The sequence below is a fragment of the Staurois parvus genome, unplaced genomic scaffold, assembly GCF_062004578.1.
Source record: "Staurois parvus isolate SC_StPar_1 unplaced genomic scaffold, SC_StPar_1.0 ptg000154l, whole genome shotgun sequence".
NCBI classification, from domain to species: Eukaryota; Metazoa; Chordata; class Amphibia; order Anura; family Ranidae; genus Staurois; species Staurois parvus.
This window is the reverse complement of record NW_028317950.1, coordinates 23,128,134-23,148,468: the sequence shown is the minus strand read 5'-3', so window position 1 is coordinate 23,148,468 and position 20,335 is coordinate 23,128,134. Positions and strand designations below refer to the sequence as shown.

The 20,335-nt window shown below is 40.7% G+C and overlaps 1 protein-coding gene across 1 annotated transcript in view; it reads left to right on the top strand.

The window, feature by feature from the left end:
* Nucleotides 1-20,335, top strand: part of KCND1 (potassium voltage-gated channel subfamily D member 1) — a 127,138-nt gene that overhangs the window by 81,519 nt on the left and 25,284 nt on the right. The window contains exon 6 of the mRNA XM_089675241.1: nt 3,149-3,381. Coding sequence (XP_089531367.1) covers nt 3,149-3,381 — 233 coding nt within the window. The remainder of the gene's footprint in view (nt 1-3,148; nt 3,382-20,335) is intronic.

Here is a 20,335-nt window from a genome sequence, read left to right as displayed (position 1 = left end):
CAAAGTCCTTCCATTGTTTTTTTACTCAGTAGCTCAGCTTACCCCGTACCCTGTAGCAATGCAGCAGCTCAGCTTACCCTATCCCCCCTGCCAGTGGTAACTCAGCAGCTCAGCTCATGCTGCTCTCCCTACCCAACAGTGATGCATCAGCTCAGCTCACCTTGCTCCCCTACTCTCAGTTGTGACTTAGTAGCTCAACTTACTCTGCTCTCTCCCAGCAGTAAAGAAGCAGCTCAGCTCACCCTGCGCCCCCCTCTAAGAATTGACTTAGCAGTTCAGCGCCCACTTACAGTAGTGATGCATCAGCCGTTATATCTCTAGGTTGACCTCTAGGAGGAGAAGCAGGGGAAACTGAGCTGATGAGAGAAACACCTGAATTACTTCAGGGCTTCTGCTGTGAACCTGGATTTGGTATTAAACCCAAACACAAAAAATGTACATATTGCAGTTTACCAATCCTTAAAGCAGAAATCCAGTTACATATGTTTTTCTTTTTTACCATGCAGTGGCATTGTGCCCCCACTGCATGGATCGGCAGCTCGTTTTTTCTAGGGGTGAAGACTAAGCTCATACTCCCCTAACCCACCGATCCTACGGAAAACTGCACTGCAGTCCAGCAGTGGACTGTTCCGGTCTGTGGAGCGTGCATCGAGCGTGATGACATCAGTAACAGCCCATTCACAGTGCATTGAAAAAGTATTCATACCCCTTGAAATTTTCCACATTTTGTCATCTTACAACCAAAAATTTATTTTATTGGGATTTTATGTGATAGACCAACACAAAGTGGCACATAATTGTGAAGTGGAAGGAAACTGATAAATGGTTTTCAAATTTTTTTACAAATAAATATCTGAAAAGTGTGACGTGCATTTGTATTCAGCCCCCCTGAGACAATACTTTGTAGAACCACCTTTCGCTGCAATTACAGCTGTAAGTCTTTTTGGGTATGTCTCTACCAGCTTTGCACATCTAGAGAGTGGTAAACTTAGGCTTTAAAGCTTTTAAGCAGTTACAGCAACAGTTTTTTTCCTTTTGGGAAAAGGGTTTTACATTAATGAATAAAAGCTGACCATTGTAAGCACACCTTTCATTGTTAAATGTTTTGTCTCAATCCTCTAACTGCCACTGTTGCTGGACAGCTTGGTCTGCTAAAGGAAGTAAGAAAATAACAGACCTAAAGGCAGGATCAACAGGTGAAAATAAAGGAAAAAAGAAGACAAAAAAATATTGCAGCCACCACATCTAAGAATAGGCAAGATGTTATATATTGCATTTTGTTTTTGGGTTTAAACCACTTTAGGGATAAAATACTTCCCAATGTCTGCGGCTATAGAGGTCAAAGAGGACTTGTTTTCAAGCCATTTGCTGCTTATTAAGAACAATGAAAATGTTTGAATGTCAATAATAGGCCACAAGTTCGCTTTAAAAAAAGAAATAAGGGAAAGGAAATACAGCTTGGAGGTCATTGTGACAATGAGTGCTAGATTAAAACATAACATATTGAAACTATCAGAAATATTTTAGGCCACAGTACAACTCAATGAACATATGAAAATTGGAAGATGCTAGATGCTGGATCAAGTCGCATTGTGAGACAATAAAGAATTCATTTTGTGAAGATTTCATGGCTCCTATTATTCATCCACATATGCCGTATTACTCGTTCATTTTGAATAATAGATACATGCGATCAATGAGGGGCTTGATTTTAGCATTGGTGATGGGTGCTATATCATTGATTTCTAAGTTCTAGAAACCATTTACAACCCTAATGCCTAGGGAGAAAGTCAGCCTTTACTTTCAAAAGGATATAAATGTTACTAACAGATAATAAAAAAGCACATTCAAATGAATTCAAATGACTGCATTTAGACTTGGTTCACACCTATAGTTGCGACCAAGCTTAGGCATATTTCTGCACATTTTTCACACATTCCTGCATGTCTCATAGCCCATTCATTTTAATGGGCCGCCTTATGCTCCAGAAACTTGGAAAAGAAGTGCTTAACGTTTTGTTCACACTTACAGGTCTGACCAAGTACTGGGGCATTTCCACACTTTTTTTTCATGCGTTCCTGCGTGACATATTAATTTCAATGGGCTGGCTTTCATGTGAGAAATGTGGAAAAGAGGTCCCTCTTTTCCAAAAATGCACTGCACTGAGCTGCATGGAGCTGCAGCACCATGCGATTTGGAGCGTATGAAAGCCTGTCCATTTACAGATACGTGGGGGTGCCATTAACAATGGCACTGCTGTCCATCTGCTAAACGGTGGTGCATTTCTGTGTGAGTTGGAAAAGCGTGCAACTTTTCCACATGTTCTTGACATGCAGTACTGTGAACTATGCAGTTTTACAAGTGTGAAAACATGCACACTGACAGATGCATGGGGGTGCCATTAACAAATACTGCTAAATGGCAGTGTGTTTCTGTATGTGTCAGGAAAGTGCACGATTTGGCGAGCGTTCCCGACACGCATAGATGTGTCAAAATATGATGTTGTTGCTTTGTGTGCTAACTTGAAATTTCTTCTTTTATTTTCACGCATGATCTTTTCATAATAATAACAGATAGAGATGAATGTATTCATTCCTTTAAATGGGGCAAACACGCCTTTTTGTCTGACTGCAGAGCTTCAGTACACCTGAATATTTCCTTATAGATTTGTCTAACTTTTATAGAATCATGCTGGTCATGAAACCTAATAGCTTGTATTGATGAGATGTGTGATTCTCTATCAATCTGTCTGGAAATATCTACCAGCTGCTACGTTTGAATATAAGCATCAACTAACAGCTGGACGACCCCCGCAGAGTTTTTTGGTGCTTTCACACAAACCCAGCAACTGCGAGACTTGAGGTAAGCTCTGACTGCCAAGGTGAGTAAGGTTTGGACAAATGAAGAAAATCTAAAAGGGGCAATCAATAAATCACAATTATAATATAGAGTGTTTGTGTCCTCGCAGAAGCCCATTTATGAGAAGTTCTCTCCAATATTTTCTATGTGCAGTAGAGTATTGCTTGTAGGCAGTCCTATATTGACCTATTCTTTTAGACTCCAGGTCTAAGAATCTTCTGATAGTCTATTTAATCACCAGACTTGAGATGCTTGTAACTTTCTTTTTTTTCTTTCCTCTTCCTTTTAGTGCCATGAATTCACAGATGAGCACACGTACAGTGAAGCTCTGATGACTGAATCCATTGGGTACCGGACCAGCCGCAGCACATCAGTATCTTCCCAGCAGGGCCTGACCACTTCCTGCTGTCCACGGCGTGCCAAGCGCCGGGCCATCCGTCTCGCTAACTCCACTGTATCAGTCAGTCGTGGCAGCATGCAAGAGCTGGATACCCTGCATGTCCAAAAGGGACTCAGTCAGAGGTAACGATATATGCTTCAAAGCTACTTTTTGGGTATTATAAGAGCAGATATTCTGTTGTTTTTATTATTGGGTAGAAGTGGTAAAGATAGAAAGTTTGTCAAGTTTTCATAACATCTGTAACTACTATAGAAAATTAGGAAAATCAAACATTTTAAAGTTTTGCCAAGAACAGGATTATAGGGGGAATCTCCCAAAGACCTTTGTTCCAGTGACAAATGTCAATGGTGGGTACAACTCAGTTTGGGGGGATTGACAGTGACTTTTTACTGTGTCTCCAGATTAAGAAGAATGCTGAAATCTCCCCATTGTGGTCCCAGACAGCAGTAAAATTCTGACAGGGGTCCTAACCCTTGCTCACTCACCTTTTGGCTGGAGTCCCACTTCAGAAGAAAGTCAATTGAACAAGTAATTAAAGCAGAGCTAAAAACTCAAACATTCACCTCCAGGCCCAGATCTTGAGGGTGCTGGGGAGGGATGTGCCCCCCACCCAGATTTTAGTCATGTTCCCCAGGTCTCCAAGACCAGTGCATCTACAGAGCCATGACACAGTCTTCAATTCGCAGCACAGGTCCCGCTCCTCTGCAGTAGTTGTTTGCTAGCATTCCTGGTGTTCTAATGACCATTGATGTCACGTCCATGCCCTGTCCCTAGCATTCAAAAGAGGACGGAAGTGGAACTTCCTCCGCCAAAGACCTGCAGCCTGCCTCCCATCTTCCTTCCCTGCTTGCCTGGTGAAAAAAGGTACGGGGAACTCTAATGGGAACATTTTATGTAAGGGGCCACTTTGATTAAAGGATACCCTCTAATAGAGACAACTGATGTAAAGGGGTAATGTGAGGGGACAACTGATGTAAAGAGTGCTCTGATGGGGATGACTGATGTAAGGGGTGCTGTGATGGTGACAACTGATGTAAGAGGTATTGTAATGGGGACAACTGATGTTGACCCTGATGTAAGTGGGCATTCTAATGAGTATACTGATGTAAAGGGGCTCTTATAAGGACACCTGATGTAAGGGGGGCTCTGATAAGGACACCTGATGTAAGGGGGGCTCTGATAAGGACACCTGTAAGGGGGGCTCTGATGGGGACAACTGATGTAAGGGGTGCTGTGATGGTGACAACTGATGTAAGGGGAATTGTAATGGGGACAACTGATGTTGACCCTGATGTAAGTGGGCACTCTAATGAGTATCCTGATGTAAGGGGGGCTCTGATAAGGACACCTGATGTAAGGGGGGCTCTGATAAGGATACCTGATGTAAGGGGGGCTCTGATAAGGACACCTGATGTAAGGGGGGCTCTGATAAGGACACCTGATGTAACGGGGCACATGTTCTGTTTTATTTTGGCTTCTTCTGGTTTTGGGTCTTTGACAATCTAAGTTCCACGGTAAGCCCAAGCTGAAGTCTCACAACATTTTTTTCTTTGTAGACCCTGTCCAAAGTATGTTGTAAATTTAAACTGATTTTATTTTAATGTTTTTTTTAAAGTTTTTTTTTATGTACACTACATTGCTGAACCTCTTTAAAGTCATTTGAACTCCCAGAAATAGATGTGCAATCTGACAGACATTGTTCAAACAACCTCCAAATTCATATTCTTATCTCCACATTGGTTACGCAGTGTGTCTGAATATGACTGCCCAGTCCAATAGGTGCTAGAGTTTGACTGTGCTGCCCAATGCACTTAGTAGTCTAACAGACCTGGTCAGACACAACCCCTCTCTATCTCTCTCTCTCTGAGTGAGTGTTACCAGTGTGGTGATGTTAACTAATAGTGCAGTAGCCAGGCAGGAAGAAGGCAGTGACATGAAAAGTGTTATCCCCATCTTCATGATATGAAGACATACAGCACAGTAGGTAGTTGCGGTATGTGTATTTTTACAAATCCTTTGGCAAGTTAAACTGTTCACATACAGTATCCTGCATCACATAGAGTATCTTGCAATGTGATTCTCACATATTTTTCAGTAATTTTGTGCATTAATTTCTATTTTTTCTATCTGGTTATTGGTGCGTAAGACAGTGCAAACCACATCTTTGCTAAACAAATGCTATAAAGAGAATCAATTTATGCATAAGGTAAAAAAAACTGGAAAATATTGTCAGCTGAAAATTTAAATAGTAAGTCCACCTTTGTTGAGAAAAACATCATTCTATCTGGGTCATCAATATACACTGCAGGGATTTTAACAGACTTTGAAGTGAATTCCTACCTTTTGTTGCTGGAAAGAAATAGATCTTTGTTTCACCAGACTGATTGCATACTAATTCTGAATGGAAGGGTCTGGTTCAATATAATCAGCTGGGGTACTTTCTGTGTTCTAATGAGGAAAGTTGCAGTGTCTGCATCCCTTTAGACATAATTAACCCTTGGGGAGTATATCATCAATACCTAAATTCCATATTACAAGGATGCATAAAATTTGACTTGTATCTTAGTGCAGACTTCTGAGAAAATCAGTGAGCCAATCACATAAGTAAAATATTACATTTTCAGAGGCGTTCTGTACACCAACAGTGTTCAATTTTCCATATTGTATTATATTTTACAGAAAATTATACTGCTGGTGATTGAAAAGTAAAGGTAATTTTTAAATTAAATTACAATATGACTTGTGTAGCTGTTTTTTTCTTGCTGTTTTTTTTTCATTTGCTATATTTTTTCCCACAAAAATGGAGTTACCTTTTCATGAATTCTGTCCAGCACTGAGAAAAGACACATAATCAACCTTGCCGTACTGCACAAAAGCAAGGAGCACAGCACATATATGTAACAAGCATATACAGCTATCTGTATATCTAACAGTGCAATCAGCATCCTTGCTGCACTGCCAAGGAAAAAATCAGTTACAGGATAAGCCAAATCAAGATGTTCTCAATTAAAATCTAATGACTAAGCTTTGTGGAGCACTGATAAAAGACGGGCAGTCAAACCATTTGCTGTAACGTGCTTCAAAGGAAGACGTGCAGTATATACAGTATGCGTAATGAGCATACTATACTCTATACCGTATATATGGAATTATAAACTAATGAAAAGCAGTATTTTTAATAATATGTCATTTTTAAATGATAATTTAAATAAGTCAATAGCAAGGAAAGGGTCTAATATGAATACCAACACAAGATTATTTACATTAGGTTTATTGCGTTTACATTTCTAAATACCCATTAGTTGAGTTTTATTAAGATCCGGCAATTGCTGTCCTAGCTTCTAGCACGCAGAGCAGGATTGAGCTCTCCAGGGTGCTGAAGCATCATCTCTGTGCTTCCACTAACAGGAAACAATGAAGGAGCAGATGTAATGGTTTAGCTATGTTATCCTGCAGTTACCTTTCCTGAAAAAATATTGAAGTGATAACTGATGTGGATAATTTATGACCATCAACTGAAGAAAGATTATTGCTGTTATCAAGCTTAGATTCCTGTATTGGCACAGCTGCAGCTTAAAGACTGCCCGCATTACATAACAATGGGATTTGGGAGGTAGGTCAAGGACAGAGATGTAAAACACTGTTTTACTTTACACTTGCAGATGGGGGCATTAAAAGTAGGTGGTTGAGCCCTGTTTTATCAGCCCCTTTCCCAACCACCCCACCTAAGCTGTAAAGGGTCCTATATATGCCACAGCCACAATGCTTTTTACCCCAGTACTGCAAAAAGTATCCCCCCTGTTGCAATTCAGTCGGCAGTACCTCCTAGAGAACTCAACTTGCTCAAGTGAATGGAGTCATGTCACAACTGCCCTGCAATTGTTTTGCAGGCTTTTAGGGGTTTATAACAGGCGGTGAAGAGGCGATTTTTAGTCATTATATGACTGTTTTTCCTGTGAAGAAAAGGAAGATCTCTTCAGATGACCATACGCTGTGCAGTGTAATTGTACATCCTCCTATAGCTCCTTTAGATCTATCATCAAGGACTTATCTAATTTAAAGTGATTGTAAAGCTCAGACATGCAACATAAACTAAGCATATCCCTCTATAATATGCACTTGTCTCAATTAGGAGCACTAAGTGTCATTTCTATCTGCTGCTTCTTTCCTCTGCCACATGAGTCACTTCTGAGAAGTTTTCCTGACACAAAGAGAAAAATGGTGACAGGAAAGGGACCTCCAGCAGATTGACAGCCTCAGCTCTGTTCCTGTGTGCTGAGTGGAGGGGGGGGGGGGACAGTCCCTTCCCTCCAATCAGCTCTCTCCTCAATGAGCTCTGCAGAGTGTAATTTCAGCTCTCAGTGCCCTTTTTTCTGAACTATCAGACAAGCTTTATAAATTTAGCACTTTGAATGGTTGTGGAGAACAGAATTCTACATATAAACAGGTATGACTTATGCAGGAGGATTCGTTTAATCTCTGTGTATCACCCAAGGCTAGGCACTTTACTCAGTATATGTAAGGTTTTACTATACAAATCGATTTCATAGTTCTGGCAAACCTAAAGAAGATTGTACAATCAAATTGTATAGTGTGGCCAGATTTACTCTTCCACTACCTATTAACATTCAGAAGAAAGTTCTAGATGTCATGTGCTTTCTGTTTGCCTTTTTTCACCACCTGCATAGTACAAAAACATCTTTCTCATGTCCCCATTTGACTATGAGACCTCAAAGCTAAGTGATAGAGAAGACATTTCCTCCTCCACACATGATTTCTGGAATCCTCACAAGAAAACAGCTCTAAATCAGAGCAGAACAAAGCCATCCAGGCGTGTTTATATATTAATGCAGCTATGTCTTGTAATCTATACAGAAGTGTGACAGGAATCAGAGGTTGAAAGCACTGCGGTCACTTACACTTAAGCAAAGATAAACAGAATATGCAAAGATAAACAGTTCTTGCATTAGAAGAGGAACCGTGAAAAGCATTCCAGCAGTGGTTATAGTGATGATAGTGGGGTATGTTAGCCTTTGTAGTTCTGCAAGACTTGAGGCAGACATACAGTACATATTACAATCTGATGCAGTTTCCTAGAGATTTACCCTAAAGGTCTCTTCTGTCATAAATATATTTATATATTTACAGTGACATTTGTTTTATTATATTTTTCTACATTTTCTTTACTATTTAATTAGGCCTTGCTAGTTAATTTATTTTTAAAAAAGGGCATCGAACCTCTGTGATCTTTGATCTTTCATGTTGTTCAGATAGATCTCCACCTCTTAAAAGTTGCTTTCCCCTGTTTTAGTGCAAGCCTCCAGTTTGTTCCACAGAAAACACCTCCATTACTTCCTGTGTACATCCCTTAGGTCAGGAAAACTGTAAAGACTCAGAAAGTACTTCAGCAGCTGACCTCATTAACACACACCCTGCACCTGCCCTCCCCTTCCATGAGATTGCTCTCACCCACCTCTGCAGTTACATGCTTTTGCAATGCAATCATTATCAGTCAGCACTGATCTCTCTGAATGCATATCCAGTGTATTCCTTTGCTGATAGTTTTCTATCTTACCTTCTTCTGGCATAGATCGTTCATTTGGCAGAGTGTGAATGAGCTGTACAATTGTTTATGTGGAGCAGAGCTGTAGTGTTGAAAATGGGAGAAGTGTGTCCCTGAAAGTCTGTAAAGCTCACCATACACTATACAATCTGCTTGTACAATCTCCTTTAGATCTACTATCAACTATGTAGTGCAAGGGCCTGCCTGATTGCATATAGAGTGATCAGATAGATAGGTGTGTCCAACTATTATATAGTTTTGGAAGATCTAAAGGAGATTGTACAATCAGTTTGTACAATGTATGGCCACCTTTATATACCTAAAATAAACTAGTTGTGCTTTCTGTGCCATTGATAGTTAATGGCACCTCAAACACAAAAGCAAACACATATTTGGTGCCTTAAAAAAACAAACAACAAACTCAACAAAACACAGTAAAAAATGTGTAAACTGCAACACGCCAAGCAACTTTGACTCATGTAGCACTGCCCATTGAAATCAGTGGGCTGCCTTATGTGTACCATGGAAATAACAAGCCAAAAAACATAGGCTTCCAATACATTAGGTGTGAATGGGGCCTGAAAGTGAAATTCATGTTTTTACACAAGAACAATGAGGCTCCATTCACATCTGCATGTTTCCGTATGCTCGGCTAACCACACAGAAAATGCATGCTTTGCCACACGTTTTAAAAAATGTACTGCAAACATGCACTGCACTTGCGTTGCCATTAAATGTTAATGGCACCCCAAGCGTAGGTAGCAAGCACGCTTTTGCTGTGTGACAAGCACACTGCAAACACACCAAAAAGAGCAAAAAAAAAAATACCACAAGATTTTGTAGCTTCTTTGGGGCATTTTTCGCAAGTAGGGCATCCCATTTAAGTAAAAGGGTTCCCTATGCATGATGAGCAAAAACGTTCCAAAACACACGTCAGAATGTGAGTTCCTGCTATGCAGAGATGTGAACAGGACCTGACAGCTGAATGTCTCCATTCATTTCTTCTAATGTACTTGTATAAAGATGGCCATACCCTATGAAAACTGTATGTACAATCTCTGTACAATTTCTTTAAGATTTACTAAAACTATGGAATAGGAGGACCCACCTGAACAATCTATCAGTTTGTATCAAATCAAGCAGCCCTTGCACTATACAGTTGCAAGAAAAAGTATGTGAACCCCTTGGGATTACGTGGAGTTTTGCATGAATTGGGCATAAAATGTGCTCTGAACGTCATCTAAGTCACAACAATAGAAGAACACAGTCTGCTGAACATAATACTACACAAATATTAGATGTTGCCATGGTTTAATTGCACATAACATGTAAACATTCACAGTGCAGGGAGGAAAAAGTATGTGAAGCCCTAGCTTAATGACTTCTCCCAGAGATAATTGGAGCCAGGAGTGAGCCAACTTTGACTCCAATCAGTGTGATGATATTGGATGTGTTGCTGACACCTGTCCTGCCCTTAAAAAACACACACCTGTTTTGGGTTTACTGGTTTCAAGAAGCACTGTCTGATGTGAACCATGCCTCGCAGAAAAGAGCTTTTAGAAGACCTACCATCAAGAATTGCTGACTTGCATGAAGCTGGAAAGGGTTACAAAAGTATCTCCAAAAGCCTTGATGTTCATGTATCCACAGTAGGACAGACTGTCTACAAATGGAGAAAGTTTAGCACTGTTGCTACTCTCCCTAGGCGTGGTCGTCCTGTAAAAATGACTGCAAGAGCACAGCGCAGAATGCTGCATGAGGTAAAGAAGAATCCCAGAGTGTCAGCTAAAGACCTACAGAAATCTCTGGCACATACTAACATTTTTGTTGACACATCTACAATAAGGAAAACATTAAACAAGAATGGAGTACATGGGAGGACACCACGGAGGAAGCCATTGCTGTCCAAAAAGAATATTGCAGTACGTTTGAAGTATGCAAAAGAGCACCTGGATGTTCCACAGCACTACTGGCAAAATATACTGTGGACAGATGAAACCAAGATTGAGTTGTTTGGGAAGAACACACAACACTATGTGTGGAGAAAAAAAGGCACAGCACACCAACATCAAAACCTCATCCCCATTGTAAAACATGGCGGAGGGAGCATCATGGTTTGGGGCTGCTTTGCTGCCTCAGGGCCTGGATGGATTGTTGTCATTGATGGGAAATGAATTCCAGAGTTTATCAAGACATTTTGCAGGAAAACGTACGACCATCTGTCCGCCAACTGAAGCTCTGCAGAGGATGGGTGAGGCAACAGGACAATGACCCAAAGCATACAAGTAATTCAACAAAACAATGGCTGCAACAGCACAGAATACGCCTTCTGGAGTGGCCCAGTCAGAGTCCTGACCTCAACCCGATTGAAATGCTGTGGCATGACCTTAAGAGAGCGATTCACACCAGACATCCCAAGAATATTGCTACACTGAAACAGTTTTGTGAAGAGGAGTGGTCCAAAATTACTCCAGATCATTGTGCAGGTCTGATCTGCAACTACAGGAAACGTTTGGTTGAGGTTATTGCTGCCAAAGGAGGGTCAACCAGTTATTAAGTCCAAAGGTTCACATACTTTTTCCTCCCTGCACTGTGAATGTTTACATGTTATGTGCAATTAAACCATGGCAACATCTAATATTTGTGTAGTATTATGTTCAGCAGACAGTGTTCTTCTATTGTTGTGACTTAGATGACGTTCAGAGCACATTTTATGCCCAATTCATGCAAAACTCCACGTAATCCCAAGGGGTTCACATACTTTTTCTTGCAACTGTATACTGTAGCTGATGGTAGATCGAAAGGAAGAAGTAGGAAAGTGGGAGGAAATAAAACAAGACATGGTATTATAATGAGGGATGTATCGTCCAGACACCTAAAACACCCAATTCTGTGATCCAGTAAGGCAGTGAATGATGGGATATGAAGTTTCCTAGAATGTCACATGATTTACAGGAAGTAATGGAGTCAGAATGCATTTCTGAACATTTCAAACAGAGAGGTGAAGATTCAAAGCTGCCATGGACTAGGTAAGTGAGAGATAAGCACACTGGGATGGCTAGGGCAGAAAAGACATTAGAAAAGGCTTCTGTTTATTATGAAAAGTGAAATTCTGGCTGAATAGGTGAACTTAGCCTACTCCATGGAAAAATGTAATCTAAATTGTGCATTTTACATCTATTACTTTACTCCTTAGTCGTGATTCCAAACATCTCTTCCTAAGCCATCCTGCAGTATATTGGATTAAAGTCAAAGTTTCCCCCATGAGCAAAGCTAATATCCTGCCCTGTGGACCAGGCATTATTCTACCATCCTTAATTTCTTGGGTACTGGTCTCCTCACTGTCCCCATGAGTTCTCCTGCCTATGAAAGAGGACCTGGCTGCTGGAAGTGTTGCCTTCCCCAATAGGAGGTGTCCACATCAAGCGGGCCATGATGTGGACACCCTAAGAAGGACCCCAAGAAGTAAATAGAAGACAGACAGATCATCATGTGACCACACCTTCAGTTAACCACTTGCCCTCTTGAGGATTTACCTCCCTTCCTGACAAGGCTATTTTTTGAGTTACGGCGCTGCGTTATTTTAACTGACAATTACGCGGTCATGCAATGCTGCACCCATGAAATTTACGTCCTTTTTTTCCCCACGAATTTTAGTTTTCTTTCGTAGTATTTGATTGCATGTGCATTTTTGATTTTTTGTGCTATAAAAAAAAACAAAAATCGACAATTTTGAGAAAAAAAAAACAATATTTTTGACTTTTTGCTTTCAACATATCCAGTAAAAAAATTTTAAAATCAAATTTTGTCATACATTTAGGCCAAAATGTATTCTGCTACATCTTTGCTAAAAGAAAAAATCCCAATACGTGTAAATTAATTGGTGTACGTGAAAGTTATAGTGTTTACAAATGGCGGTATATATACCAGGACTTTTTTTATTTTTCATTTTTACTAGTAATGGCAGTGATCAGCGACTTCTAGCGGGACTGCGGTGGACATTCTGACACTGGGGGGAAACTGACTTGGCATCAGTGACATCCCCAGTGACACCAATACAGTGATCAGTGCTAAAAAAAAAGCACTGACACTGTACTAATCGCACTTAGCAGAAAGGGATTAACATGAGGGGCGATCAAAGGGTTAACTGTGTGCAGGGAGTGTTTTACCAGGGGGACGTGTGTGTGTGTTTCACTGTAATCACACTGCTCTGGATGGCTGTGCTGTGCACAGTCATCCAGAGCAGTGTGCCCAAGCTGACAGGGAGGAGGACTGTTAGTAAACAGTAGGTGATCATCAGAAATCACCAGGCGCCAGCGAGTAATTACCGGCCGGAACCCAGTGATTGACAGCCACGGCCACGAATGGCGGCATGGGTAGGGCGCGCGCATAGCTCGCGCGTGCTCCCTGCCCGGACATGTAAAATCACGTATATATACGTGATTTTCCACACCCGTACCACCCTGTAGCAGTATTTCTGCTATAGGGCAGTGGGGATGTGGTTAAAGCAGAACTAAAGTGTAAAAAAAAAGGCAGGGTCTTTATTGCAGAATATGGCAGAAGAGACGTGTATTGTCCCTTCTGCAATCTAACTGGCTGCTTACAGCCTTCTGTAGAATGTACACTGAGCTGCACATGTCCAGCTCACCTTACATTCTGGCACAGTGCCTACGTACTGCAATGACTGCACTCCTGTGCATGCGCGGGAGTTACGTCATCCCGCACCAGCCAACCAAGATGGGCGAAGACTAGCACCCGGAATAAGCCAAGGAAAAGATCCCGGCACCAGGGGGACCTATTGATTGTCAGAACCTTAATAAAGATGTAAGCATTTTGGACTTTAGTTCCACTTTAAAATGGAACTTTATCCATAACAGTTTGATAGCCATTAATGTTCTTTACCAAAAGAACATACATTCCACAATAATTATTGTTAGAGATTCGGTATATAGCCCTACAGAACGGACAGCGCACAGTCCACATGTGCTTTTCTGCTTCACTGCAACAGGAAACAGGAAACTTTATTCATAGAAAAGACACAGAGTTTATCATAGATTCAGCTCCAAACTTAGAAACACTGCCATCTACTGGTTGAAGAATATATCTCTACTGAATACAGCTGTAGTTGTTGCACAAAATACCTAAACACTGTATTCCAACAATTATGTTTCAAAATCAGTGTATGCTTTAAATTGCCACCAGCATTGCTCCCGTTACTTCCTGCTGGATGCTGTCATTTTGTTGAAGCCGAGAACGGTCACTTCTTTATTGGAAACTCTCCCCCTTCCCTGGGTCTGAAAAACTATGTGTCACTTTCTTCAATTAAAGTATGTACATTTCCAGCTTTGATTGTATGTCTCAAAAATAGAGAGGAAGTTTACAGGCTAACAATGAGGGAGAAAGGCTAGAATATCAGGGAGATAAGATAAGACACTATCCTTGTAAATTTAACTCTTTTGTGTCTCCCTAGCAGCAGGGTTTGTCCTGTTGCCCCCCTGTGCTTTTTTTTTTCTTCCTTAACCTGTTCCCTCTGCACAGTCTTTGTCATTCATTTTGCTTTATTCCCATTTCAGCAACAGTAAATCTTAACCTCTTGGCACCGGCCAAACGCAAATGTACGGCCTCCCGGCATCTAGATGCAGTGCGGCCACACATTTGCGTTCTATTAAAAAAACCATATGTGCTGAGAGTATGCCCTGCGTAGTCCCAGCACACACGTTCGGTACTCACAGAAAGGTCCCGATCTCCTGTTGCGATCGGGATCTTTCCCGATCATGTGACCGCCGTGACATCGAATCATGGCAGTCACATGACCCTAAAACCCCGCCCGCCTCCCGACTTCTGGAACCCTTAAAGGGCAGGGAGGCGCCGGCGTCAAGGGGTCAAAGCTGTCAGCTGTTTGGCCTCCTAGTGGCTCTGATTTTAGACACAGCGCGAAGAAAAGAGAGCAACTGAGCATGTGCAGAGCAGGATGAGACAGTGTATTACTGAATTTAAACACTATAGACACTTATTTTTAATGTTTTCTATTGGCTATATTTTTTTTCCATAACAGCAGTTAGTTTGAGGGGAGTAGTAAGGAGAGGTGGGAGGGATATTGCCAAAATCCTGAAGATGTGCTTTAAATTACAAAACTGTCTGGATAACCTCTTTGAAATTGTATGAATTTTTGGAGGAAAGGGGCATGCTCAGTCAAAGCAAAACGCCTCCACTTTCAAAAGAAAACTGTGTTGTAATGTACCGTCGTCAAAAAACATCTATTGTCTGTTTCAGGAACTGCGTGTTCGGCAGCGGCAGGTCTATTTGTAGCTTGTCAGTCAGAGCCACCTTTCTCTTAACAACTACCTGCGAGTGTTTGCCTTTCCTGTGCTGTGCCCTTCTCTCCCTCTGCAGCACAATGGATCTGCTGCACAGCGTTGGTGGCAAGGTAGCAATTACTAAGCAAGAGCACAAAAAAAGGCACGAGAAGGTTGGCAGAGAAAACCGAGCAGAATTCTCATATATGCTGTGTAAAGCTGACCTCCAGGCAGATATAAAAGACACAAATGAATGCAGCAATAATTGTATTTTATTACGTGAAGACAGTATATGTATCTGAATGTGACTTGGTATCAGCCTGTTGTAGTCTATTGTACAGCAGAACTCAGACTGGGAGAGGGAGAAGCTGAAAAATGACCCACTCACGTGTGCTGGGATGCAAGGAGCATGTTTATAGGAGAGAGAGCTCAGTGAGCTTTATAAAGCACTGAAATGGAAAAGTCTGTGTAAAAGGCAGGGACGTGGGGGAATGCAGTTCTAGCACCTCATGTACTGAATGATGTATGGAATGGCAAGGGGTACTGAGCGGTGCTGCAGGGTCTATTGATGCTGGCTGATGGGCATCTATTGTCACTAGAAGAGACTTTTTTTTGGGAGTCAATTGCTGCTGTGGAGTTTTATTGTTGTTGGTGGGATCTATTGTCTATTGTAGTTGGGGTTGGTCTGATGTTGCTGGGGGTCAATTGTTGCTGTGAGATCTACTGTTGAGGGAGGATTCTATTGTTGCTGAATGCTGAAGGGTCTCTTGATGCTGGCTGCTGGGGGATCTGTTGTTGGTTCCAGGGGTCTATTGTTGCTGGGAGGTATTTTTTTGCTGATGGTCCATTGTTGCTGGGGGGTCTACTGTTGCTAATGGGGATCTATTATTATTGAGGGGACTATTTTTTCCTAGGTGCAGGAGACCTAATTTACTGCTTTTCTTGTTATCATTAACAAATTCCATACAAATGACTTAGCACCACAAAATTATACTTGGTTCTGTATTCTCTAAAAGGGGCAGTACTGGGAGGTGGGTAGAGGGTGGAGAAAAGGGTGAATTTGAAAGGAGGAGTTCCTTTATTCCCAAAAATTGAGCTTTCTTTCGGTGGTATTTGATCACCTGTGCGGTTTTTATTTATAACAAAAAAAACCTGATAATTTTGAGAAAAAAAACAATATTTTGGACCTATTTGCTGAGAAATAAAACCCTTGGTAAAAAGGATTGTAAATTGTTAAAACAAAGAAAATTCCCCAATGGAAATGCTGTGTCACACATTTTGTAGAGCCTGCCTTCTGAACTACAGAGGTGCTGATATTAGACGTGTCAGGAGGGATCACTACTATAGCAAGGTACCAAGGGATATGTAGTCCTTAGAAATCAAAAGTAAACAGCCGAGGAGAAGCTGCAAAGCTGGAAATCCAGGAAGTGGTGTAAAGAGATGTCAGCAGACAGACAGAACTCACAACATGAAAGGAGATTTTTCAAGAAAGCTGTTATTGGCTGTTTATCATCTCAAAAGCTGGAAATCACAATGTATTACATAGGAACTGCAGCCATCAAAATGCAGCTGCTCCTGTGAAAAATGACACTTGCAGATAGACTGTAAATGTCTTTGAGTAATACAATGTAAGAATGTATTGTTACATTGTATTTATTATTTCATTTATATGTAGATCAAAGGGATGACTTTTGATCTGCATATGACATCTGAAAAAAAAAAACCTAAGAAGTAAGAAAACTTTTTTTTAAATTAATGTATTCCTATTTGACCCCCTATTAACCCAAAATTAACCATTAACCACTTCCCCTCCTGAGGATTTACCCCCCTTCACGACTAGGCCATTTTTTGCGTTACGGCGCTGCGTTACTTTGACTGACAATTGTACAGTCATACAACGCTGCACCCAAATTAAATTTACGTCATTTTTTTCCACGAATTGAGCTTTCTTTCATTGGTATTTTATCGCCTGTGCGTTTTTTATTTTTTGTGCTATAAGCACAAAAAAACAACAATTTTGAGAATAAAACAGTATTTTGGACTTTTTGCTATTAAACATGTCCAGTAAAAAAATTGAAAAAAATCAAACTTCATCATAAATTTAGGCCAAAATGTATTCTGCTAAAAAAAAGTCATAATACGTTATTAATACGTTATTAATTAATTGGTTTACGTGAAAGTTATAGCATTTACAAATGGCGATATAGATAATGACACTAGATAATGGGATTTAGCGACTTTTAGAGGGACTGCAGGACTGCGGCGGACATTCTGACACTGGGGGGAACTAACTTGGTGTCACTGACACCCCAGTGACACCAATACAGTGATCAGTGCTAAAAAAAAAAAAAGCATTGACACTGTACTAATGGCACTGGGCAGGAAGGGGTTAATGTGAGGGGTGATCAAAGGGTTAACTGTGTGCTGGGAGTGTTTTACTAGGGGGTGTGTTCTTCATTGTAAGCATATTGATCGGGATGGCTGTACTGTGCTCGAGCTGACAGGGAAGAAGATTTTTTGTAAAGAAAACAATCTTCATCCCCTTCGGAGATGCTCGGTAATCACCGGGTGCCAGCAGGTCATTACCGGCCGGGACCCAATGATTGACATCCGCGGCTGTGAATGGTGTCGCGGGTAGGGCACGCGCCCCCTACCCAGAGATGAAAAATTACATATATATGTATATATATATGCCATTCTGCACACAGGTGCTGCCCTGTAGCAGTATATCTGCTATAGGGTGGTCCTTAAGCGGTTAATCAACTGTAATTTACTCCTTTCTCCCCTTAACTGTTATATTTCTGTTTTGTTAATTTTATTTTTTACAATTATGCATAAAAAGGACAAAATTGAAAAGAGACTTTTGCAAATAACATTTTACCATGCTTTCCACCAGAAACATAATTTTAGTGTCCTTTTAGACAACGAACTATAAAACAAAATGCAAATTATATGTATTTTTTAATCACAGCAATGCTACTTATTCAAAAATTAACAATGGTCAAATTAGAAAAAACCTTTTTCAATGTTTAAAATTTTTAAAGGTTACATAAAAATAAAATATTTTTTACAAGACAATATTGCCAAAACTATGCATATTTTACTTTATCGTAAGCAAGTTCTTGTTAAGTAAACAGGCCTATAGTGGAAATGTAAAAAAGTCCATAGAAGGTAGAAAAGTACTAGCTGAAGTGGAACTAAGCCCTCCTATCCTTTACAGACAAGGAAGCTGACATCTTAGCTTCTGTTTGATCTGCAGTATGGTGCTGCACATGTGATCAGTTATGACACAGGCCCTTTGATGGCTTTGCAATTGTGACAGTTATGGTTCCTGGCATGCCTTGAATGTAACTCTTTTGGGAAACAGTTAAATTGATGGGTTTAGTTCTGCTTTAAAGTACAACTGTCATCATTATAAAGTACAACTGTCAATCATAGGAATTCAAAACTGGCTGCTAATACTTAGATTGGAACTTAACCCCCCCCCCCAGAAAAAAAAAAGGTTGCGGAAGAGATAAACTATAGGCTAAATTGACATACAAGGATTAGGATGTTTATTTCTGCCATGAGAATGTAATTTCATATCGCTCTGAACTTATCTGCAAACAATGGTCACTTTTTAAAAAAATATGTTTTCTTATCCTTGTGTGTTGACAATGAATTGAGCAATGTATGTATCTTCTGCAATCAATGCGTGTTACTAAACCCAGGACCCTGCATTCACTATATCTGGTCTCCCACAGTACACAGAAAATGGAAATGCAATTATTTTAGTAAATATAAACTGCAAAATACATTTTCTCATCAGCAGGTAGAGCAGCCTTGTCACTTCTATCACTGCCCAGCTGAGCACTGGTTAAAGCTTGTAGGAGGAGCTTTCATTCACCCCTGATTGTCCTATGAGGCTGCAGGACCCCTGACCCTCTGTCTGGACAGTGCTCATTGGCCCTGTGCTGATCTCATGCACTCTTCCAAGAAGGGGAGCATGTGGAGCTTGCTGATAGGTTCTATCAGCAGGTGGATTGGGGACAGTAGAGGAAGGGGAGGATCAGAGAAGACAGGATCAAACATCCTTTCTACACAATCTTGAGGATTAACCACTTAGGTTTCACAGTGCATATAACAATCATGCTTTACTGCATATACAGACAGATTTTACTGTTGTGGATTTAGTAACATTTTAATCGTCATGCATATGTGCAGGAGGTATGTCATCCCAGAAGGCCAAAAATGCCATATCTGAAAAAACAAACAAACAGTTTGAAGGTGTTGGTCTTGTGAGGGAACTTGCTGGTATTTATCACTGAAGGGGAGGTGAAGAAAAGCAGCTTTACCACTTGAGTACCATCCTGTAATGCCCCTTCATTACCCGGCCATTTTTCCGTTTTCAGCGCTGTGATAGTTTGACTGATAATTATTCCATCAACAAACACTTTACGCAAATTCATTTTGTCAAATGTATCATTTTTTGAAACAGAGCTTTCTTTTGGTGATATTTCTGTTTTACTATAAAAAGGAACAAAGACCAAACATTTTGAAAAAAAACTGTTTTCCTTACTTTCCGTTAAAATGGTCAAATTAGAAAAAACACTTTTTTCCATTTTTTAAATTGACATTGACACCCATAAATGGCACTAAATAGCTGTTGGGCAGCTGATCTGCCCAGTGATTGCTGTGTACCGAGCTGGCATTAGACAACTTGGTACACAGCTGCCCAACGGTTACTTATTCCGTGCCATTTATGGATGGCAATGGCTAAATATAGGGCCACAAAATCCACCATTTAAAGACGTACCCCGTTGGAAAAAACATTAAAGTTGAACTGTACTTTACATACCAGATCTTCAGCTTCCTCCTGATCCCTGCAGCATCTTCTCACTTATGCTCTGGCGGTCAAAGGTCCCTTGACTTCATCAGGTCCAATAGTCCTGCAATGGACATAAGGACACAGAGGGACAGTCCACTGCCTGAGCATAGAGGAGTAGAGGAGAAGGCTAGCTGCCGGAGGAACAGAGGAAGTAAAACTGTTTTTTGTGGCCCCCTAGACCTAAATAAATATTTAACCCCTGCAGCCCTCTGCAAGGAGGCATTTTTTTCTTTCCACATAGAAAGGCTGAACTTGATAGACTAACTACAGTATGTGACTATGTAGCTGTGTGCCAAGTCCAGACATTAACTAGTGTGTAGAACTTGTAACTCCATACAGATTTCTGTTCT